Raw genomic sequence first — 22,705 nt, 5'->3', positions numbered from 1 at the left:
GCATGAGGGAGGGGTTAAAACACAGAATTCACTGATATGTCACATGTCCGGCTGAGTGATGTTGTTTACTTACAATGAAGGTTTTATCACCTGGAGATTGATGTGGCTGACATGTGATCCTAAGTTTGACTACACCCATTCTATGATAAGCAGCTGTCTATAGACAATGTACACAGAGAGCCAAGTGTGGGTGGGGTTAGCGTTCTGAGCTATACTACATCCTAAGCCTAAAAACTGTGTCAGGGTCATTTTGCCTACATCACGCAGGTCTCAGATGAGGTAGCAAAGACCTGCTCACAGATTCCCTTTAAATATGTGTGCGTGGGTCTTTAAAATGCAATTTAATCATTTTTAATTGTAATCATTAAAAAAATTCAACCATTTGACTTATACAGCTACTATGTTTCACTGTACATAGCTGGGTGCAGAATGAGTCAAATGTGAATGTTGTTGAGCTTGTTCTAAAAGCAGATTTTATTACTGCTATCTGCTACTGAACTTCTGTAAGATGATTTATTACATCACAGATTGCCGTATATGTACAGTATTTACCTGCAGATTAACAGTATGGCTGTAGGTAAATACAGAGTTTTCTGATGACAGATTTCCGTTAACGATGTTTTCAAACAAAAAGTACATTGTCCTATTTTTTATTTTTTTTTATTTTTCCACAGCACTATCTGAAGTTATGAATCAAAAAATATTCTGGACCTGGATGATTATCATCCAAGTACAAAGGCTGCACCTAAACTTAGAGGATTAATTTTTTTGTGTCAAACGTCAATCAATCATTCAAAAGGATAAAAAAAAAAATATCCTCTCTCTTTTTTCTTCTTACAGAAAAAGGATGCGTATTCAATGTTTATATAAAATATTTAGGTATAAAAAAGATCAAATTTAACTTTGAAAGTAATAAATAAAAATAAAATCCAATCTTACCACAGAGTGGAACAATATTTCTTTTCATTCACAGTGACCACAGATCGAAAAAATTTATCAAACGGTCTCTGAACCTGAAGAAACAAATTGAATTTACTAAATATTTTATCTACATAAATATTTCTTAACATAGAAACTTAACCCCTTACACCTGCATGCATCATAGGCCTTAACAACCAAAGCAAATTTAGCAATTTTTCTCCACCTTTATTTAGCAAATTATATATATATTAGTGGGTATTCAGACCCCTTTAAAATTTTCACACTTTGTTTCATTGTAGTCATTTGGTAAATTCTAAAAAGTTTTTTTTTTCTCATTAAAGTACACTCTGCACCCCATCTTGACTGTAAAAAACCAGAAATGTAGACTTTTTGCAAATGTATTAAAAAAGAAAAATTGAAATATCACATGGTCATACGTATTCAGACCCTTTGCTCAGTATTGAGTAGAAGCACCCTTTTGAGCTAGTACAGCCATGAGTCTTCTTAGGAATGATGCAACAAGTTTTTCACACCTGGATTTGGGGATCCTCTGCCATTCTTCCTTACAGATCCTCTCCAGTTCCGTCAGGTTGGACGGTGAACGTTGGTGGACAGCCATTTTCAGGTCACTCCAGAAATGCTCAATTGGGTTTAGGTCAGGGCTCCGGCTGGGCCAGTCAAGAATGGTCACGGAGTTGTTTTGAAGCCACTCCTTTGTTATTTTAGGTGTGTGATTAGGGTCATTGTCTTGTTGGAAGGTGAATCTTAGGCCAAGTCTGAAGTCCAGAGCACTCTGGAAGAGGTTTTCATCCAGGATATCTCTGTACTTGGCCGCATTCATGTTTCCTTCAATTGCAACCAGTCGTCCTGTCCCTGTAGCTGAAAAACACCCCCATAGCATGATGCTGCCACCACCATGTTTCACTGTTGGGATTGTATTGGGCAAGTGATGAGCAGTGCCTTGTTTTCTCCACACATAACGCTTAGAATTATCACCAAAAAGATCTATCTTTGTCTCATCAGACCAGAGAATCTTATTTCTCATAGTCTGGGAGTCCTTCATGTGTTTTGAGAAAATTCTATGCGCTTTGGGCTTTCATAGGTCTTGCTCTGAGGAGAGGCTTCTGTCGGGCCACTCTGCCATAAAGGCCCGACTGGTGGAGGGCTGCAGTGATTTTGTGTGATTTTGCTGTTAGCACATTCAACTTTGTGGAACTTTCTCCCATCTCCCTACTGCATCTCTGGAGCTCAGCCACAGTGATCTTGGGATTCTTCTTTTCCTCTCTCATCAAGGCTCTTCTCCCACGAATGCTTAGTTTGGCTAGACAACCAGGTCTAGGAAGACTTCTGTGGTCAAAATCCTCTTTCATTTAAGGATTACAGAGGCCACTGTGCTCTTAGGAACCTTGAGTACTGCAGAAATTATTTTGTAACCTTGGCCAGATCTGTGCCTTGCCACAATTCTGTCTGTGAGCTCCTTTGAGCTCATGATTCTCATTTGGTCTGACATGCACTGTGAGCTGTGAGGTCTTATATAGACAGGTGTGTGCCTTTCCAAATCAAGTCCTATCAGTTTAATTAAACACAGCTGGGCTCCAATGAACTAGTAGAACCATCTCAAGGAGGATCATAAGGAAATGGACAGCATGTGACTTAAATATGAATGTCTGAGCAAAGGGTCTGAATACTTATGACCATGTGATATTTCAGTTTTTCTTTTTTAATAAATTTGCAAAAATTTCTACATTTCCGTTTTTTTTTCAGTCAAGATGGGGTGCAGAGTGTACATTAATAATAAAAAAATTAACTTAGAATGTACCAAATGGCTACAATGAAACAAAGGGTGAAAAATTTAAAGGGGTCTGAATACTTTCCGTACCCACTGTATGTATGTACATTAGATAGAGATATATATATATATATCTCTATCTATCTATCTATCTATATATACATACATATACATATACACACACACACACACACACACTACTCATAAAAATAAAGGGAACACTCAAATAACACATCGTAGATCTGAATGAATGAAATATTCTCGTTGAATACTTTGTTCTGTACAAAGTTGAATGTGCCAACAACAAAATCACACAAAAATCATCAATGGAAATCAAATTTAGTAATCAATGGAGGCCTGGATTTGGAGTCACCCCCAAAATTTAAGTGGAAAAACACACTACAGGCTGATCCAACTTTGATGTAAATGTCCTTAAAACAAGTCAAAATGAGGCTCAGTATTGTGTGTTGCCTCCACGTGCCTGTATGACCTCCCTACAATGCCTGGGCATGCTCCTGATGAGGTTGCGGATGGACTCCTGTGGGATCTCCTCCCAGACCTGGACTAAAGCATCCGCCAACTCCTGGACAGTCTGTGGTGCAACGTGACATTGGTGGATGGAGCGAGACATGATGTCCCAGATGTGCTCAATCGGATTCAGGTCTGGGGAACGGGCGGACCAGTCCATAGCTTCAATGCCTTCATCTTGCAGGAACTGCTGACACACTCCAGCCACATGAGGTCTGGCATTATCCTGCATTAGGAGGAACCCAGAGCCAACCGCACCAGCATATGGTTTCACAAGGGGTCTGAGGATCTCATTTCGGTACCTAATGGCAGTTAGGCTACCTCTGGCGAGCACATGGAGGGCTGTGCGACCCTCCAAAGAAATGCCACCCCACACCATTACTGACCCACACCCATGGTCATGCTGAAAGATGTTGCACGCAGCAGATCACTCTCCACGGCGTCTCCAGACTCTGTCACATGTGCTCAGTGTGAACCTGCTTTCATCTGTGAAGAGCACAGGGCGCCAGTGGCGACTTTGCCAATCCTGGTGTTCTGTGGCAAATTCAAAGCGTCCTGCTCGGTGTTGGGCTGTGAGCACAACCCCCATCTGTGGAAGTCGGGCCCTCATACCACCCTCATGGAGTTGGTTTCCAACCGTTTGTGCAGACACATGCACATTTGTGGCCAGCTGGAGGTCATTTTGCAGGGCTCTGGCAGTGCTCCTCCTGTTCCTCCTTGCACAACGGCGGAGGTAGCGGTCCTGCTGCTGGGTTGTTGCCCTCCTACGGCCCCCTCCATATCTTCTGGTGTACTGGCCTGTCTCCTGGTAGCACCTCCAGCCTCTGAACGCTACGCTGACAGACACAGTAAACCTTCTTGCCACAGCTTGCATTGATGTGCCATCCTGGATGAGCTGCACAACCTGAGCTACTTCTGTGGGTTGTAGAGTCCGTCTCATGCTACCACGAGTGTGAAAGCACAAGAAACATTCAAAAGTGACCAAAACATCAGCCAGAAAGCATTGGTACTGAGATGTAGTCTGTGGTCCCCACCTGCAGAACCACTCCTTTATTAAGGGTGTCTTGATAATTGCCAATAATTTCCAGCTATTGTCTACTCCATTTGCACAACAGCATGAGAAATTGACTGTCAATCAGTGTTGCTTCCTAAGTGGACAGTTTGATTTCACAGAAGTTTGATGTACTTGGAGTTGTATTCTGTTAAGTGTTCCCTTTATTTTTTTGAGCAGTGTATATATATATATATATATATATATATATATATATATATATATATATATATATATATATATATATATATATATATACACACACACACACACATACACAGTACAGACCAAAAGTTTGGACACACCTTCTCATTTAAAGTTTTTTCTGTATATGAAAGTTGTACATTCACACTGAAACCGTTAAAACTATGAATGAACACATGTGGAATTATATACTTAACAAAAAAGTGTGAAACAAATGAAAATATGTCATATTCTAGGTTCTTCAAAGTAGCCACCTTTTGCTTTGACTGCTTTGCACACTCTTGGCATTCTCTTGATGAGCTTCAAGAGGTAGTCACCGGAAATGGTTTTCACTTCACAGGTGTGCCCCGTCAGGTTTAATAAGTGGAATTTCTAGCCTTATAAATGGGGTTGGGACCATCAGTTGTGTTGTGCAGAAGTCTGGTGGATACACAGCTGATAGTCCTACTGAATAGACTGTTAGAATTTGTATTATGGCAAGAAAAAAAGCAGCTAAGTAAAAGAAAAACGAGTGGCCATCATTACTCAGTCTGAAAAATTGGGCAAACTTTGAAAGTGTCCCCAAGTGCAGTTGCAAAAACCATCAAGGGCTACAAAGAAACTGGCTCACATGAGGACCGCCCCAGGAAAGGAAGACCAAGAGTCACCTCTGCTTCTGAGGATAAGTTTATCCGAGTCACCAGCCTCAGAAATCGCAGGTTAACAGCAGCTCAGATTAGAGACCAGGTCAATGCCACACAGAGTTCTAGCAGCAAACACATCTCTACAACAACTGTTAAGAGGAGACTTTGTGCAGCAGGCCTTCATGGTAAAATAGCTGCTAGGAAACCACTGCTAAGGACAGGCAACAAGCAGAAGAGACTTGTTTGGGCTAAAGAACACAAGGAATGGACATTAGACAAGTGGAAATCTGTGCTTTGGTCTGATGAGTCCAAATTTGAGATCTTTGGTTCCAACCACCATGTCTTTGTGGAACGCAGAAAAGGTGAACGGATGGACTCTACATGCCTGGTTCCCACCGTGAAGCATGGAGGAGGAGGTGTGATGGTGTGGGGGTGCTTTGCTGGTGACACTGTTTGGGATTTATTCAAAATTGAAGGCATACTGAACCAGCATGGCTACCACAGCATCTTGCTGCGGCATGCTATTTTATCCGGTTTGCGTTTAGTTTTACCATCATTTATTTTTCAACAGGACAATGACCCCAAAACACACCTCCAGGCTGTGTAAGGGCTATTTAACCAAGAGGGAGAGTGATGGGGTGCTACGCCAGATGACCTAGCCTCCAAAGTCACCAGACCTGAACCCAATCGAGATGGTTTGGGGTGAGCTGGACCGCAGAGTGAAGGCAAAAGGGCCAACAAGTGCTAAGCATCTCTGGGAACTCCTTCAAGATTGTTGGAAGACCACTTCCGGTGACTACCTCTTGAAGCTCATCAAAAGAATGCCAAGAGTGTGCAAAGCAGTCATCAAAGCAAAGGATGGCTACTTTGAAGAACCTAGAATATAAGACATATTTTCAGTTGTTTCACACTTTTTTGTTAAGTATATAATTCCACATGTGTTAATTCATAATTTTGATGCCTTCAGTGTGAATGTACAATTTTCATAGTCATGAAAATACAGAAAAAGCTTTAAATGAGAAGGTGTGTCCAAACTTTTGGTCTGTACTGTATATATAAATATAGATATATAAATAAATAAATCTCTTATAGGTATTGTTAGATATTTTTCTGCAAATCTTACATTTTTTTTTATTTTATTTTAAAGAGGATTTTTGCCTGGATTTTCTTAATTAAAACTGAATTCCACCTCCACTTGCCCCAGTGCCATTGATTCTCGAACAGTTGTTCTTTTTTCTGTGCCCTCTGTTCCAAAGTTATGCACCCGAGTAATAGAGATGCAGTTTTCCCTTCGACAAACTGGGCTTGTACCACAGAAGTTCTCCGTGGGTGTTTGTTTTAAAAAACAGATAGTCATACCACATAACATAGTGAATACACTGGCATCATTTTCTATTTCTTTTGATTATTTTAGGGTGTTACATGGCTTGGAAGTTTTGCAGGAATTTTTTATGTCTTCAGGGCATATGATAAAACTTATTTAGGGACCGGATCACATTTTAAGTGACTTTGAGAACTCTATGTATTAGAGAAAAAAACCAAATTGATCCCATATTAAAAACAAACTCATAATATTCACAACTACATTCAGAAAGTTTGTGTAACAAAAAAATCTTTTTTCCACTAAAATGTGATAAATTTAAATTTTCATAAGAGGCAATAAGAGAAAAAGCACGCCACACACAATTTGTAAAATTTGGGGACGCCAAGCCTGTGGAAAACAGAGGTGATAAAACACTTTTCTCTGCAATCAGACCTCTACTATGGGCCATACAGGTATGTATAGATTTACTTTTCTATAACCTGAATGCCCTTAATAGAGGTCTGATATCTCCCAGGGGGTGCAGATTCCCTTTAAAGTTGAACCCTCCAAGGTAATTTCAATGTTAAGTAGAGTTAGGTTAATAGAGGGGAGAAACACAAGAAGTTCAGTTTTGGAGAGGTTCAGTTTAAGATAGAGGGAGGACATGATGCTAGAGACTGCAGAAAGACAATCCTTGGTATTTTGTATTAGGGTATGGGGTGATTTCAGCAGAGGAAGTGTATAATTGGGAGTCGTTAGCATAGAGATGGTACTGGAACCCAAATCTGTTGATTGTTTGTCCAATAAGGGCAGTGTAAAGAGAGAAAAGGAGGGGGCCTAGGACTAAGCCCCGCGGAACCCCGATAGTAAGGGGACGAGGAGAGAAAGAGGAGCCGGCAAAAGATACAGTGAAGGAGCGTTCAGAGAGATGTCCTGATGGATGTGGTTGATTTTTTCTAGGAAATAAGTGGCCAGATCCTCACTGCTGAGGTTGGTGATGAGGGCCTGTGCTTTAGGTTTCAGGAGGGAGTTTAAGGTTTCAAAAAGTCATTTTGGATTCTTGGACAGTGAAGTGATGAGGGTGGTGAAGTAGGATTGTTTGGCCAGATAAAGGGCAGAGTTATAGCTTTTGAGCATGAATTTATTGTGGATGAAGTCTTCTGCTAAAAGTGATTTTCTCCACTGACACTCAGCACACCTTGAGCAAAGCTGAAGAAAGTGTGTATGCATTGTGTGCCAGGGCTGCCATTGTCTGTGTCGGGTCTTTCTGCATATAGAAGGCACTGCTTCATCTAGGGCAGTCTTCAGTGTATTATTGTAGTGTGACAATGCTAAGTCTGGACAGGAGAGGGAGGAGATGGGAGCTAAAGATGTGTGTAGATTGTCCATAAGCTGCTTGCTATTAATGGTACGTCTATTCCTATAAGTGTGGTAAATGGGGGTGTCCCGGGTGAGAAGTCCGTTCTAAAAACAGAAGGAAAGAAGATTGTGGTCTGAGAGTGGGAGAGGGGAGTTAGTAAATTATGCAGTGAGCAGAGACAGGAGAAGACCAGGTCCAGAGTATTCTCACATTCATGCGTAGGAGAGTTAGTAAACTGTGAGAGGCCGAATGAGGAGTTTAGAGAAAGTAGATGAGAAGCATATTGGGAGAGGGGATTGATGGGGATGTTAAAGTCTCCCATTATGAGGGTCGAGATGTCACAGGATAGAAAGTGAGGAAGCCAGGTGGCAAAGTGATCCAGGAACTAGTGCGAGGAGCCTGGAGGGCGATACACAACCTCCACTTGCAGGGAGAAGGGTTTGAAGAGTCTTACCGTGTGGACTTCAAAGGAAGGAAACTTAAGTGAGGGAACCGGGGGGATGACCTGGAAAACACATTGTGATGAAAGGAGCAAACCAACACCTCCACCCTGTCTGTTCTCAGGTCTGGTGGTATGTGAAAATTTCAGCTCACCAAACGAAAGAGCAGCAGCAGCGGTGGTGTCTGAATGCTGGATTCAGGTTTCTTTAATAGCCAGAAGGTTAAGGGAATTAGAGAAGAAAAAAATCGTGAATATAAGTTAGTTTGTCACACACAGACCGTGAGTTCCAGAGAGCATAATGGAAAGTGATGAGAGGGCAAGCACTGAATTTTAACCCCTTAACAACATTTGACGTACTAATACGTGTCTGTGCCCTGGGACTTAAGAGCCAGACCCGTATTAGTACGTCATGGCGATCGCGCGCGCGCACACAGGCTGTGCGGGCGCGATCGCCGCCGGGTGTCAGCTGATTGTCACAGCTGACACCCGATACTATGTGCAGGGAGCGGTCCTGCACCGCTCCCAACACATTAACCCCCGCGATGCTGCGATCGAAGTCGATTGCAACATTGCGGGGACAAGAGGAGGTGATCGCAGATACTCACCTCCTCTTCCGGCTTCCAGCGCTGTCTGCAAAGGCTTCCCGGGTGTTGCCATGACGACCCGATGTCGTCATGACAACATCCGGGTCACCAGACAGCAGGAAGATTGTTTGGACATGCGCAGTGCATCTCCAAACAATCTTCTCCCTGTCCAGCGCTGACAGCCTGCATGGCACAGGGACGGTGCTGCATTCCTGTGCCATGCAGGCGATCAGAGAAAAAAAAGTGAAAGTCCCAGAGTGGGACAAAGTAATAAAGTATATAAACTTTCAGAAAGTGGGAAAAAAAAAAAAAAAAAGAATTTGCAAAAATATAAAAAAAATAAATATAAAAAATAATCCACCAAAAATAAAAATATAATGTACCCATCAATAAATATTATTATAAAAAAAAAACCAATAAAAGTACACATATTTGGTATCGCCGCGCCCGGAACAACCTGACCTATAAAACTGTCCCACTAGTTAACCTCTTCAGTGAACACGGTAAAAAGCAAAAAACAATGCTTTATCACCATACCGCCAAACAAAAAATGGAATAACACGCGATCAAAAAGACAAATATAAATAAAAATGGTACCACTGAAAACGTCATCTCGTCCCACAAAAAACAAGCCGCCATACAGCTCCATCAGCCAAAAAATAAAAAAGTTATAGCTCTCAGAATAAAGCTATGCTAAAAAATATTTTTTTCTATAAAATTGCTTTTATTATGTAAACGCGCCAAAACATAGAAATACGATATAAATGTGGTACCGCTGTAAATGTACTGACCCGAAGAATAAAGCTACCTTATCAATTTTACCACACGCGGAACAGAATAATAAAAAAAACAAAAAAAAAAACAATTCCTGAATTGTTGGTTTTTGTTTATTCTGCCTCCCAAAAATCGGAATAGAAAGCGATCAAAAAATGTCACGTGCCTGAAAATGGCACCAATAACCATGTCAACTCATCCCGCAAAAAACGAGCCGTCACATGACGGTCTGCCAAAATCTGGAAAAATTATAGCTCTCCAAATATGGCGATGCAAAAACTAGATTTTACAAAAAATGCGTCTTTTAGTGTGTGACAGCTGTCAATCATAAAAACCCCATATGATTCTGGTATTGCTGTAATCACACCGACCCGAAGAATAAAGTCGTCTAATCACTTATACCGCACAAGGAACGGCGTCAAAAATAAACTCTTGGGTTAGGATTGGGCTAGGGTTAGGGCTGGGTTTGGGGTTGTGCTAGGGTTAGGGTTGTGCTAGGGTTAGGGTTGTGCTACGGTTAGGGTTGTGCTACGGTTAGGGTTGTGCTACGGTTAGGGCTGGGGTTGGGGTTAGGGTTGTGATTTTTTTCAAAAGTAAGAAAAAAAAGAGGACGATATGGCGACTAGTGTTGAGCGCAAGTGCTCGCTACTTGAGTTTGCATCGGGTGCTCTGGTATGCATTGAGTATCGTGGGTATTTGAGTGACATGCTCGAGTCTCTGCCCCATATGCTTCGCGGCCAAAAAAACTTTACGGGGATTGCCTGCCATGCACGAGCGATCCCCGCATGTTTTTTTTTGGGTGTCTAATTACCGTGAAACATGCGGAGCAGGGACTCGAGCATGTCACTCGAGCACACGCTGTACATGGTGCATACCTGAGTACCCGATGCAAACTCAAGTAGCGAGCACTTGCGCTCAAGACTAATGACAACTTATTCAATATGATGACCTAATGTAAACAAATTCTGTGTCGTACCTCTGGGTTCAAAATGTTAATTATACACCTTAATAAAATCCTTGAGGGGTACAGTTTCCAAAATGGGGTCACTTGTGGGGGAGCTCCAATGTTTGGGCACACAGGGGCTCTCCAAACGCAACATGGTGTTCGCTAACAATTTGAGCCGACAATTTGTTAGCGGATACAATGTTGCATTTGGAGAGTCCCTGTGTGCCCAAACATTGGAGCTCCCCCACAAGTGACCCCATTTTGGAAACTAGACCCCCCCAAGGCACCTATCTAGATGCATAGTGAGCACTTGGAACCCCCAGGTGCTTCACAAATTGATTCATAAAAATGAAAAAGTGTTTTTTTTTCACTTTTTCATTTTTACAAATCAATTTGTGAAGCACCTGGGGGTTCCAAGTGCTCACTATGCATCTAGATAGGTGCCTTGGGGGGTATAGTTTCCAAAATGGGGTCACTTGTGGGGGAGCTCCAATGTTTGGGCACACAGGGGCTCTCCAAACACAACATGGCGTCCGCTAATTATTCAAGCAAATTTTACAATCAAAAAGTCAAATGGCGCTCCTTCCCTTCCGAGCCCTGCCGTGCACCCAAACAGTGTTTTTTCCCCACATATGGGGTATCTGCGTGCCCAGGAAAATTTGCACAACAAATTTTGGGGTCCATTTTTTCTTGTTACCCCTGCGAAAATAAAAAAAATTGGGTCTAAAAAGTAACATTTTTGTGAAAAAAGTTAAATGTTCATTTTTTTCTTCCACATTCCAAAAATTCCTGTGAAGCACCTGAAGGGTTAATAAAGTTCTTGAATGTGGTTTTGAGCACATTGAGGGGTGCAGTTTTTAGAATGGTGTCACTTTTGGGTATTTTCTGTCATAAAGACCTCTCAAAGTGACTTCAAATGTGATGTGGTCCCTAAAAAAATGGTTTTGTAAATTTTGTTGGAAAAATGAGAAATCGCTGGTCAACTTTTAACCCTTATAGCTCCCTAACAAAAAAAAATTTTGGTTCCAAAATTGTGCTGATGTAAAGTAGACATGTGGGAAATGTTATTTATTAACTCTTGTGTGACATATCTCTCTGATTTAAGGGCATAAAAATGTAAATTTTGAAAATTGCTAAATTTTCAAAATTTTCGCCAAATTTCTGTTTTTTTCACAAATAAACGCAAGTGATATCGAAGAAATTTTACCACAATCATTAAGTACAATATGTCACGAAAAAACAATCTCAGAATCAGGGGGATCCGTTGAAGCGTTCCAGAGTAATTACCTCATAAAGTGACAGTGGTCAGAATTGTAAAAATTGGCCTGGTCATTAACGTGCAAACCACCCTCGCGGCTTAAGGGGTTAAGAAGATTAACAGGGTTTTTATATGCAGCTGGAGGAGAGTAGTGTATGCTGGTGGAGGGAGGACCAGGGTTGGGGAAGATGCTGCCAGCAACTAGGAGAAGGAAAGAAAAAAGAGAAAGAGCAGGTGGTGCAATGATTTGTATGAACGTTTTGAGTGCTGTATGGAGGTAGTGGATGGTTTGGATTGGGTGAGAAATGTCAGTAGAGCCTTAGAGTTCTAAATGGGAGAGGGGAAAAGGGAGGGGTGGATATGGAGACTGCACAGAATGTGTTAAAGGGCAGGCGAAGTTAAAACATAAGAAGCAGAGTGATATGACCAATACATAGTGCAGTACAACTGACCAAGAAGCATGTTTGTTTGAATGTCTTATGCACCTTACCGGTCTCCTGCCTGTCCAACTGCCAAGTATAACTGCATATTAAAAAGCACTTTAAACTATTGCACGCGTGCTACCCCTAGCCAGGACTGAAGATATATAAAATGAAATATCTGCTAGAGACTCCAGCGCCAATTGGCCACATTGAGTAATTATCCAATTAGCAGAAGGCCAGAGCAGGCATTGCTATGCAGGATAAACAAACCAGTGTAGAACAAATAGGAAATAAACAGTGAAGAAGATAGATTTGAACACTTTAAAACAGAAAGAAAAAAAACAACACAGGACTAATGAATCAATACCATGTAAAAAAATCTTTCTAGAAAATATGGGTCTGTTCACACTTATCAGCACAGCAGCAGCCTATATCTGAGTGTCCACCTCCTGTCGGCGTACACACCCGAAAAAAGTGCAGGGCAGAGCGCACGTTCACTCTGCCGTCACAATTGTGGTCTAGGGAGCGTCAGAGCACATGTCCAGACCCAGTTTTGCGGGGAATTTTAGGACGTATGCCCCGACGGGGAGACAGAACGCTATGTGAAAGCACCCTTATTATGCTCTCAATCTAGATGACCTTCTGGTCCAAATTTAGGACACAGATTAATACCGGATGTCGTTTTACGGTCAGTAATTGGTAGAGCCAATCTAATCAACATGGTTCTGATCTCACAACCCCTTTACCTTCCTCATAATGCCTGTTTGGATCCCTAGGTCTTTCTTCACCAAAATGAATACTCTATTTAGGGAACTCATCTTGAGAAAACAACATGCGAAAGTCCGGTTGGAAGTGGTTCTGAGAAGAAAAGATGCAGGGGTCTGGCCATACCTGATCCCTGTATTTATTATATTGTGTCCCAGATGCAGCATTTTCTGGGATGAGGAGAGGTGGGTTATACGATGAACGGGGCAGTTTGGTAATTGGAGGGGCACACAGTGGCTATTTCCAATAAGAAATTCCTTTGGAGGAAGGAAATTCTCAAACAAGCTCAGGATTAGTCAGCTCCAATTTCAGTTGTTTGAACAAGTGCAAGCCATGAGATACCCTTATCAATGATGTCACTAACAATATGTATTACGATGCGATTCAGTAGTATTGGGGCACTGACCTACCTACCTGTTGTATTTGCATGTAAGCTACAGCCATAGATAGTACCTGTAGTCTTGACATAATAAGGAGACTACAGGTTTTTGTGGAGAGTAATAAGAGAAACAAAAAACTAGAATGCTCTCTTTACAAGCATTAGGATAAGATCACACAGAATAGATTTTCTGTAAAAGATAGCGTATTTTTCACTCACAGAAAATTATTTGGGTACCGCTCAACACAAATCTTCACAAAAGACTAGAAGAAAGCTGAACACTGAAATCAGGACAGTATCAAGTATTCCCCACATTAAACTATGTTTAGCATTTGGGAATTATGGCTATAGTGACACAATAAAATAAAATTATACAATTTTATTTAGTGACTAAAATAATACATACAAAAGTTAACACATAAGAATATCAAACTGGTCAGTATTGACATCAAATAGGTAAATGCAAAAAACAATGCAAAAAAAGTACACAATGGAAAATAAAGTCACAATATTGCAATCTGACACCTAAAAGAGTGTTGCTCAGGATAAGCAGATAAACCAACCAAGTCAAGTGTAGGTATAAGATGTCAAGTAAAATGTTTATTGCAAGTAGAAATGCAGAGTGGCATATACAGTGGGTACGGAAAGTATTCAGACCCCTTTACATTTTTCACTCTTTGTTACATTGAAGCCATTTGGTAAATTCTAAAAAGTTTATTTTTTTTCTCATTATAGTACACTCTGCACCCCATCTTGACTGAAAAAAAAAAAACAGAAATGTAGAAATTTTTGCAAATTTATTAAAAAAGAAAAACTGAAATATCACATGGTCATAAGTATTCAGACCCTTTGCTCAGTATTGAGTAGAAGCACCCTTTTGAGCTAGTACAGCCATGAGAGTCTCCTTGGGAATGATGCAACAAGTTTTTCACACCTGGATTTGGGGATCCTCCACCATTCTTCCTTACAGATCCTCTCCAGTTCCTTCAGGTTGGATGGTGAATGTTGGTGGAAAGCCATTTTCAGGTCACTCCAGAGATGCTCAATTGGGTTTAGGTCAGGGCTCTGGCTGGGCCAGTCAAGAATGGTCACAGAGTTGTTCTGAAGCCACTCCTTTGTTATTTTAGCTGTGTACTTAGGGTCATTGTCTTGTTGGAAGGTGAACCTTCGGCCAAGTCTGAAGTCCAGAGTACTCTGGAAGAGGTTTTCATCCAGGATATCTCTGTACTTGGCCGCATTCATGTTTCCTTCAATTGCAACCAGTCGTCCTGTCCCTGCCGCTGAAAAACACCCCCATAACATGATGCTGCCACCACCATGTTTCACTGTTGGGATTGTATTGGGCATGTGATGAGCAGTGCCTGGTTATCCACACATACCACTTAGAACTTTTTGGTGATAATTCTATCTTCATCTCATCAGACCAGAGAATCTTATTTCTCATAGTCTGGGAGTCCTTCATGTGTTTTTGAGAAAATTCTATGCAGGCTTTCATATGTCTTGCACAGAAGAGAGGCTTCCGTGGGGCCACTCTGCCATAAAGGCCCGACTGGTGGAGGGCTGCAGTGATAGTTGCCTTTGTGGAACTTTCTCCCATCTCCCTACTGCATCTCTGGAGCTCAGTCACAGTGATCTTGGGGTTCTTCTTTACCTCTCTCACCAAGGCTCTTCTCCCTGGACGGCCAGGTCTAGGAAGACTTCTGGTTGGCCCCAAACTTTTTCCATTTAAGGATTATGGAGGCCACGGTGCTCTTAGAAACTTTGAGTAATACAGAAATTCTTTTGTAACCTTGGCCAGATCTGTGTCTTCCCACAATTCTGTCTCTGGGCTCCTTGGGCAGTTCCTTTGAGCTCATGATTCTCATTTGGTCTGATATGCACTGCGAGCTGTGAGGTCTTATATAGAGAGGTGTGTGCCTTTCCAAATCAACTCCTATCAGTTTAATTAAACACAGCTGGACTCCAATGAAGGAGTAGAACCATCTCAAGGAGGATCACAAGAAAATGGACAGCATGTGACTTAAATATGAGTGTCTGAGCAAAGGGTCTAAATACTTATGACCATGTGATATTTCAGTTTTTCTTTTTTAATAAATTTGCAAAAATTTCTACATTTCTGTTTTTTTTTCAGTCAAGATGGGGTGCAGAGTGTACTTTAATGAGAAAAAAATGAACTTTTTAGAATTTACCAAAAGGCTGCAATGAAACAAAGAGTGAAAAATTTTAAGATAACCCCACAAGTCGGGAAAACCACACCTGACACACATTTCGCACCAAGCTTCATAAAGAGGTGCATTTTCTTGACTAGACAGAGCTAGGTGCAAAACGCACATTGGGTGAAGCTTTTTCCTGGCTGGTGAGATCCAACCACACTCCCAGCACTGATTAGCAGCGCTCACGCTCTATAAAATGTACGCAGAAAGCTGTGGTGTGGTCGGAATTATACACAGTTCAACTGAGCTATGAGCAGAGAAAACTGTGATTCTATCACAACTGCTGCACTGGGTGCAGGGCTCACGTCACGTAATAACCTCAAGTGAGCCCTGGGAATGGGAGTGCAGACACCGCTGGAATGAGGCTTGCACGGGAGACGAGTATAAGTGTTTTTATTTTAAAGGGGGCAAACATTTAGATTGAGAAGTTGTCGTCCTAGTAGTGGATAACCCAGTTACTGAAAATGTGCACAGCAACTGTAGGCTCTCATAGAAAGGTTCTCTTTAAACTCGGGAGAAAAAAAAGATGTAGTGTGAATTTTTGCTGAAAATGAAGCAGTTTTTGAACAGCATGATGGGAGCTGAGTGATTGATCGCTTCATTAATTTCAGCAAGTACCATGTGTTCTGAGTGTAAAAGCTGTAACATCCCAGATGTTGGGGGCATTGTTAAACTGAAAAACAAAACAAAACCGAACACTGAACATATTTGGAAGCAGAAAAACAGTTAGTAGAAAGCTTGACATTATATGGTCTAAAAAGGGGTAAATGTCCAATTACCAGCTCAGTGGATACTAAAACTGAACACAAAACAGAATGGTATGAATTATAAAATCACCTATCTTTCTTAGGCTACTAGCAGTCTGAGTTCCGAAACAAATATGTTTCGGAAGCTAGAAAAGTGTGATCTACATAATAAAAACTAACTCAAATTACCGTATTTTTCGGACCATAGGACGCACCCCAAATTTTGGGGTGGAAAATAGGAAAAAAATTTTTTTTCCATAAGATGGGGGTTCGTCTTATAGTCTGAATAGGTATCTTACCTGGAGGGGCGGTGGAGCGGGGGTCACAGGAGGCAGGGTCCTTCAGGAAGCCGGGCCGGGCGCTGGTGGCTTGGGCTCCTGGTCCTGGTGGCTTGCGCTGGGGGCTTGGGTGAGTCATGGCTGGCGCTGGGGGCCTGGGTGAGTGGTGGCTGGTGCTGGGGGCTTGGGGCCTGGATGAGTGGTGGCTGGTGCTGGGGGCTTGGGTGAGTGGTGGCTGGCTCTGTGGGCTTGGGTGAGTGGTGGCTGGTACCCTGGAGCCTAGTACAGGTTTCTTGCTGTGAGTATCGTGGCAGAGCGGAGTCAGCGGCTTCCAATGCGCGTGGCCATCTTTCTGAAGCTGTGACCTACAGGAAAATGGCCGCCGGCGTGGCAGCGAGCATGAGCTGGCTCCGGTGGCCATTTTCCTGTAGATCAGCTTCAGAAAGATGGCCGCGCGCACCGGAAGCCGCTCACAGCAAAACACTGGCCCCGGTACCCGGCAAGGCCCCGATTCCCAGGCAGATACCTCTTCTCCTGCCGCCGCCACCTGCTAGCGCCACCACCGGTAAGTTACTTTCGGACCATAAGACGCACCCCCCATTTTCCTCCCAAATTTGGCAGGGAAAAAGTGCATCTTATGGTCCAAAAAATACAGTACCCATGTCTATTTACTTTCAGCCTTTTTACATGATAAACAGCAAAGTTGTCATAATTAATAAATTAGCAAATGTCATTACGGAAAACAAAACTAAAATTTAGACGATTAGAGAGACGTTTGCCAATTCAAAAAGTGAATTGCCCAGGGCACATCACGTGGAAATCTCTCTGTATGCTGCCCCTCTGGCCTACTGAAGTAGACACTGGCGTTTTTTTCAGCCACCGCAGGCTAAATTCTCTATTTCGACGTTAAAGTACCTTTTGGTACACAACGTTCTGAGTGAATACTCTTTCACAATTTTCGATCAATCTTCCTTGTGTGGGGGTTTCCAATACCTTCACCCCTACATCTGCTCTCGTAAAAACTCTTGAAAACGCCACATATAATTGGCCATGTCCAAACACAGGCTCAGGCAAATAAATGCCGACTCGTTCAAGTGTTTGTCCTTGAAACTTATTAAATGTCATTGCAAAAGCCAGTTTTACTGGAAATTGTCGCCTCTTCAATTTAAATGGTAACGCTGTTTCTGATGGACATAAATCAATTCTTGGTATAAATACCTTATCACGTTCAGCTGATCCTGTTAAAATCTCTGCCTCAAGAATATTTCTATTCAATGATGTTACAATTAATCGAGTACCATTGCAGCTGATGTTTTTCTCGGACTCACAACAACATTAAGCTCTTTATGTAGTAAGATGTGCACACTGTGCGTTTTTTATGCGTTTTCGCTGCGTTTTTCCGCGCGGAAATGCACCAAAAACGCTAGGTAATAAGTCTGCCAGCTAATGCAATGACAATCCTGATGTGCTGTGCACATGATCCGGAATTTTCCGATCAGGATTGTCATTGTGTTAAAATCCGCAGCATGTCCATTCTTTGGTAGAAAACGCACAAAGAATGGTACCAGGGCCAGAGAAGAAGACTACTTTTCCCATCATCCGACCGCAGCTCCCGTTGATAACAGCTAGAGCGGCGCGGCTGAGGGGAGAAATAGTCTCCTCAGCCGACCCGGCGTCTGTGCTGCGACTGTGTAAACACAAAAAAACGACGTAAAAAATCTATTTAAAATAAAAAAATACTTTATTCTCACCTGTCCAGCGTCACCCGAAGACCCGATCATCCTGTGGTACACTGACGGGATCGCGCTCGCTCCCGGCAGCGTACATCGCTGCGTTGCAGGGACTGAGTTCATGTGAGTTCATCAGCTGGAGATCAGCTGACGAGCTAAGAGGCCTAACTTTACGGCACCGATACTGCGTAGGAATATTCTCACGAATTTTCCCACCAGCACTGATGCAGTAAATGAGGTCACTGGGGCTGATCAGCTGATGAACCCAAGTGACCTCACTCCTGCAGCACAGCAATGTACACTGACAGGAGTAATTACACTCCTGTCAGTGTACAGTGCTGTCTTCTACAGCAGTAACTTCAGTGACTGCTGTAGAAGTAACCCGCATGGTAGTGGGACACTCGGATTACGTCATGACGGCGGACAGGTGAGGTATATGGTTGTTTTTTATTTTCGCTTTTTTTTACAGGAGACGAGGGATTCGGGGATTAACCGAATAAGAAATACATTATTAAAATCGTGTGTAATTTTATTTCCATAAAAGACTTTACTCTGGCCGTGTCTTTATTGAAAAACTGTCAAAAACTTTACTACAGAGCTAGAAATGGGGGCGTCTTATAGACGCTCTCCATTACTAACCTGGGCTTCATGTTAGCCGCCAATACAAGGCTGAGATGAACCCCACCCTATTACCCCACTCGCCACAGCTTCACAGCAGTGGGACGAGCGAGGCTAAGCGCCAGATTTGGCGCATTTTATGGATGTGCCATTTCTGGGACTGCTGAGAGCTGATGTTATTAGCCGCGGAGGGGGCCAGGATCCATGGCCCCTTCTCTGGCTATTAATATCAGCTCACAGCTGTTTGTTTAGCCTTTGCTGGTTAGATTTTATAGGGGGACCTTATGTCAATTTTTTTCTGGGGTCCCCCTGTAATCTAGCCAGTAAAGGCTAAGCAAACAGCTGTAGGCTGTTATTAATAGCCAGGGAACATTTTTGGCTAATGGCCCCTTCCCCGGCTACTAATATCAGCTCCCAGCGGTCGGCTTTCCCTCTGCTTGTTATGAAAATGATGCGGGAGCCCGTGCCATTTTTTTAAATTTTAGGCTATGTGCCCACGATCAGGATGTAGCTGCGCTTTGGAAGCAGCATATTTTTGCTGCGTCCAAAAAGCTGCATTCTATTGAACGCAGGTAAATCTGCATGTGTTCACTGAACCATATGGATTTAAAGCATTCAATACACTCTATTGGTCAAATTTCTGTTGTGGAGACTAGCGACTCCTCAAAAGAATTTGACATGCTGCGGTCCTGAAAGACACGTCGCATGTCGTGTCCACGGGTGATCTCAGATGCACGCATAGTAGACATGGGATTTCTAGAAATCCCATCCACCATGCTTTAACATCTCAATGCTCCGGGTTTGGTGATGCATAAACACACAACATCAAACCTGTAGCGGTTCCTGATCATGGGCACTAGAAGTGCGGCACTAGAATACAGCGTTTTGGATGTAGCTAAAATATGCTGTGTCCAAAGCGATGCTGGTTGCTGATCTGGGGAAGGTAGCGGCAAATGAAACAGCTCAAAACAGCTGTGAGCTGTTATTAATAGCCAAGGAACATGTTTGCCTAATGGCACCTTCCTATGCTAAAAATAGCAGCTCTCAGCAACCCCAGAAATGACATGAATGGGAATACTGATGACACTGGGATTAGCTGACATCTAGCCCTTTTGTTAAGTGATGACAAGGTGTCAATCAGACCCTTTCATTACTAAACCTAATTAAAGTAAAGAGAAACACACACACACACACATAGCAAAACACTTTATTTGAAATACAACAGACACATACTTTAATCATTTAAATAAAAAAAATATACTCATCCCAGGTCTGACAGTAATCCAAGGGTTAAAGAGATAACACATGTTTCTTTTTTCAAATATCTTTATATATCTCCAAAAAGCATTCATTCATTGATGTACTAAAACGCATTAAAGAACGCATTAAAAACGTGCTTTTTACTGTAGCGTTTTTCCTGCCAAGTGATGCAGAAACGCTGCAGAAATTTCTGCAATCAAATCCTGAACGTGCACACATAGCCCTACAATTTTTCTATGCAGCAGATTGTACTCCATATGTACTGTAGGTATGGTGATGTAATAGTCTGTGACATATTAGCACATGATTGGTGTTCGCTAATTTTCAACTGTGGAAAAAACTGTACCAAGTGCAATTTTGATCAACTGGCTCCATCTGAGCTGCTAGGGTCTTGTTCACAACACGTTTACCTTGTATGATTACATCAGTACACTGCATAAAAAGTATGGAATACTGAAATTTGCTATTCGACATACATACAGTAAAAAAAAAAAAGTTTAATGGACACCAAAATAATCTATGGCCTCCATTAAAAATATACCCAATACAAGATGTAATTGAGCATCAGTACAATATAGTGAAAAGGTTGAATTTGTATTACATCACTATTGTGAATGTGAACAATGATTTTCTAAAAGTAAAATTACACATTCTGAGGTTGTAGAGTTTAATAATTGATATGACAATTGACCCCAAACATGTACAGTAGATTTATGAAATTAACTGAAGTTTCTTTATAATTTTAGTTAAAGCACAACTCCGGCATTTTTTATTATTTCACTCCTGGAGTGGTATCACTAATGATTGTTCACTACCTGTAGTAAAATACTTATCAGCCGCCGTCTTCTGCTCTGGTCCCGTTCTGCCATATTGTGACCACAGCTCCTGACTGACTGGATGTCAGAGGTAACGGTCACTAAGCTATCGGTGTAAATCAATGTGAAACTCGTTCTGGCTATCACAGACTTATATTGATAAGTGACTTCAGAAAACACTGGAGAGACCTGGCAGATCACAATTAGTAGAACAGCCCCGGAGTGGCGCTCAGAACAGCCCCGGAGTGGCGCTCAGAACAGCCCCGGAGTGGCGCTCAGAACAGCCCCGGAGTGGCGCTCAGAACAGCCCCGGAGTGGCGCTCAGAACAGCCCCGGAGTGGCGCTCAGAACAGCCCCGGAGTGGCGCTCAGAACAGCCCCGGAGTGGCGCTCAGAACAGCCCCGGAGTGGCGCTCAGAACAGCCCCTAAGTGGCGCTCAGAACAGCCCCTAAGTGGCGCTCAGAACAGCCCCTAAGTGGCGCTCAGAACAGCCCCTAAGTGGCGCTCAGAACAGCCCCTAAGTGGCGCTCAGAACAGCCCCTAAGTGGCGCTCAGAACAGCCCCTAAGTGGCGCTCAGAACAGCCCCTAAGTGGCGCTCAGAACAGCCCCTAAGTGGCGCTCAGAACAGCCCCTCAGCGGCGCTCAGAACAGCCCCTCAGCGGCGCTCAGAACAGCCCCTCAGCGGCGCTCAGAACAGCCCCTCAGCGGCGCTCAGAACAGCCCCTCAGCGGCGCTCAGAACAGCCCCTCAGCGGCGCTCAGAACAGCCCCTCAGCGGCGCTCAGAACAGCCCCTCAGCGGCGCTCAGAATAGAAGACTGACAGGTAAGTATTCTGCTACTTGCAGGGAACATAATAGTGATACCACTCCGGGGGTTAAATAAAAAGACAAAAAAAAAAAAAAAAAAGAGTGCTTTAAGAAGTTTGATAAACTTACTGTGTAGTAAACTGGCTGTGGTAACTTTTCCTTTCTGCACCACTCCAAAAGAAACATCTTAGGAGTAATTTGAGGAAGGTAGTCCTTTCTGGAAATGAGAAAACAGGTCAACATTAGCATCAACAGATGAAAAGAAACCGCATTACGACAAGAAGCTTTTATCATTAAAAACTTTTTTAATTTTTTATTTAGGAACGAAACATAGCAAGTATATAGATAAAGCCATACACTAAACATATTTTTGGCAGAGTAATACAGTAGAATACAAAAGTATCATAGAACAGTCAATATATATAGATTTATTTATTATAATAAACATCTATAATGTAATCAAGAATCCACATTGTGACTTTAGTTTCGTCAAAATTTTTCATATTAAGACAGGAAGGAGAAGAAGAGCAGAGAGAAAAGAAGAACTTCAGGCAAAAAAGGAAGGAACTAAAAGAGAAAAGTAGACAGGAGGTAAGGGGGATTAGGAAGGGGAGTGGGGAGAAGAGAAAAAAAAAAAAAAGAGGAAAAAATCCCACCCCACCCCAGTCCAGACAACCGTTAGAACAAAAATCCCCCAATGGCAATCAAGTCTGAGAGTCGAGCTGCACAAGGCTTCCATATTCATTAGATTGCTTAGACCACGTTTTATAGAAGACCTCATATCTCCTGTAGAGAAAACCGTCAAATCCTCCATGTACATTAAATCATTGACCTTAGAAATCCAGAGGGACGGGCTAGGTGGATTAACTTTCTTCCATTACAAAAGAAT

The 22,705-nt window shown here is 42.4% G+C and overlaps 1 protein-coding gene across 2 annotated transcripts in view; it reads right to left on the bottom strand.

Annotated features, from left to right (window-relative positions):
* DUS2 (dihydrouridine synthase 2) overlaps positions 1 to 22,705 on the bottom strand; it is a 140,752-nt gene that overhangs the window by 12,490 nt on the left and 105,557 nt on the right. Inside the window, exons 14-15 of one of the 2 annotated variants that reach the window (XM_073659297.1) lie at positions 21,946 to 22,033; positions 940 to 1,013 (exon numbers count right to left, since the gene is read on the bottom strand). In XM_073659297.1, the coding sequence (XP_073515398.1) occupies positions 940 to 1,013; positions 21,946 to 22,033 (162 nt within the window). The remainder of the gene's footprint in view (positions 1 to 939; positions 1,014 to 21,945; positions 22,034 to 22,705) is intronic. The other variant, XM_073659298.1, reaches the window with a different exon arrangement.

The sequence above is a fragment of the Phyllobates terribilis genome, unplaced genomic scaffold (genome assembly GCF_046119375.1).
Source record: "Phyllobates terribilis strain yellow unplaced genomic scaffold, ASM4611937v1 Scaffold_13__5_contigs__length_258822181, whole genome shotgun sequence".
NCBI lineage: Eukaryota > Metazoa > Chordata > Amphibia > Anura > Dendrobatidae > Phyllobates > Phyllobates terribilis.
The sequence above is the reverse complement of the archived record's forward strand: the minus strand, read 5'-3'. Positions and strand labels throughout refer to the sequence as shown.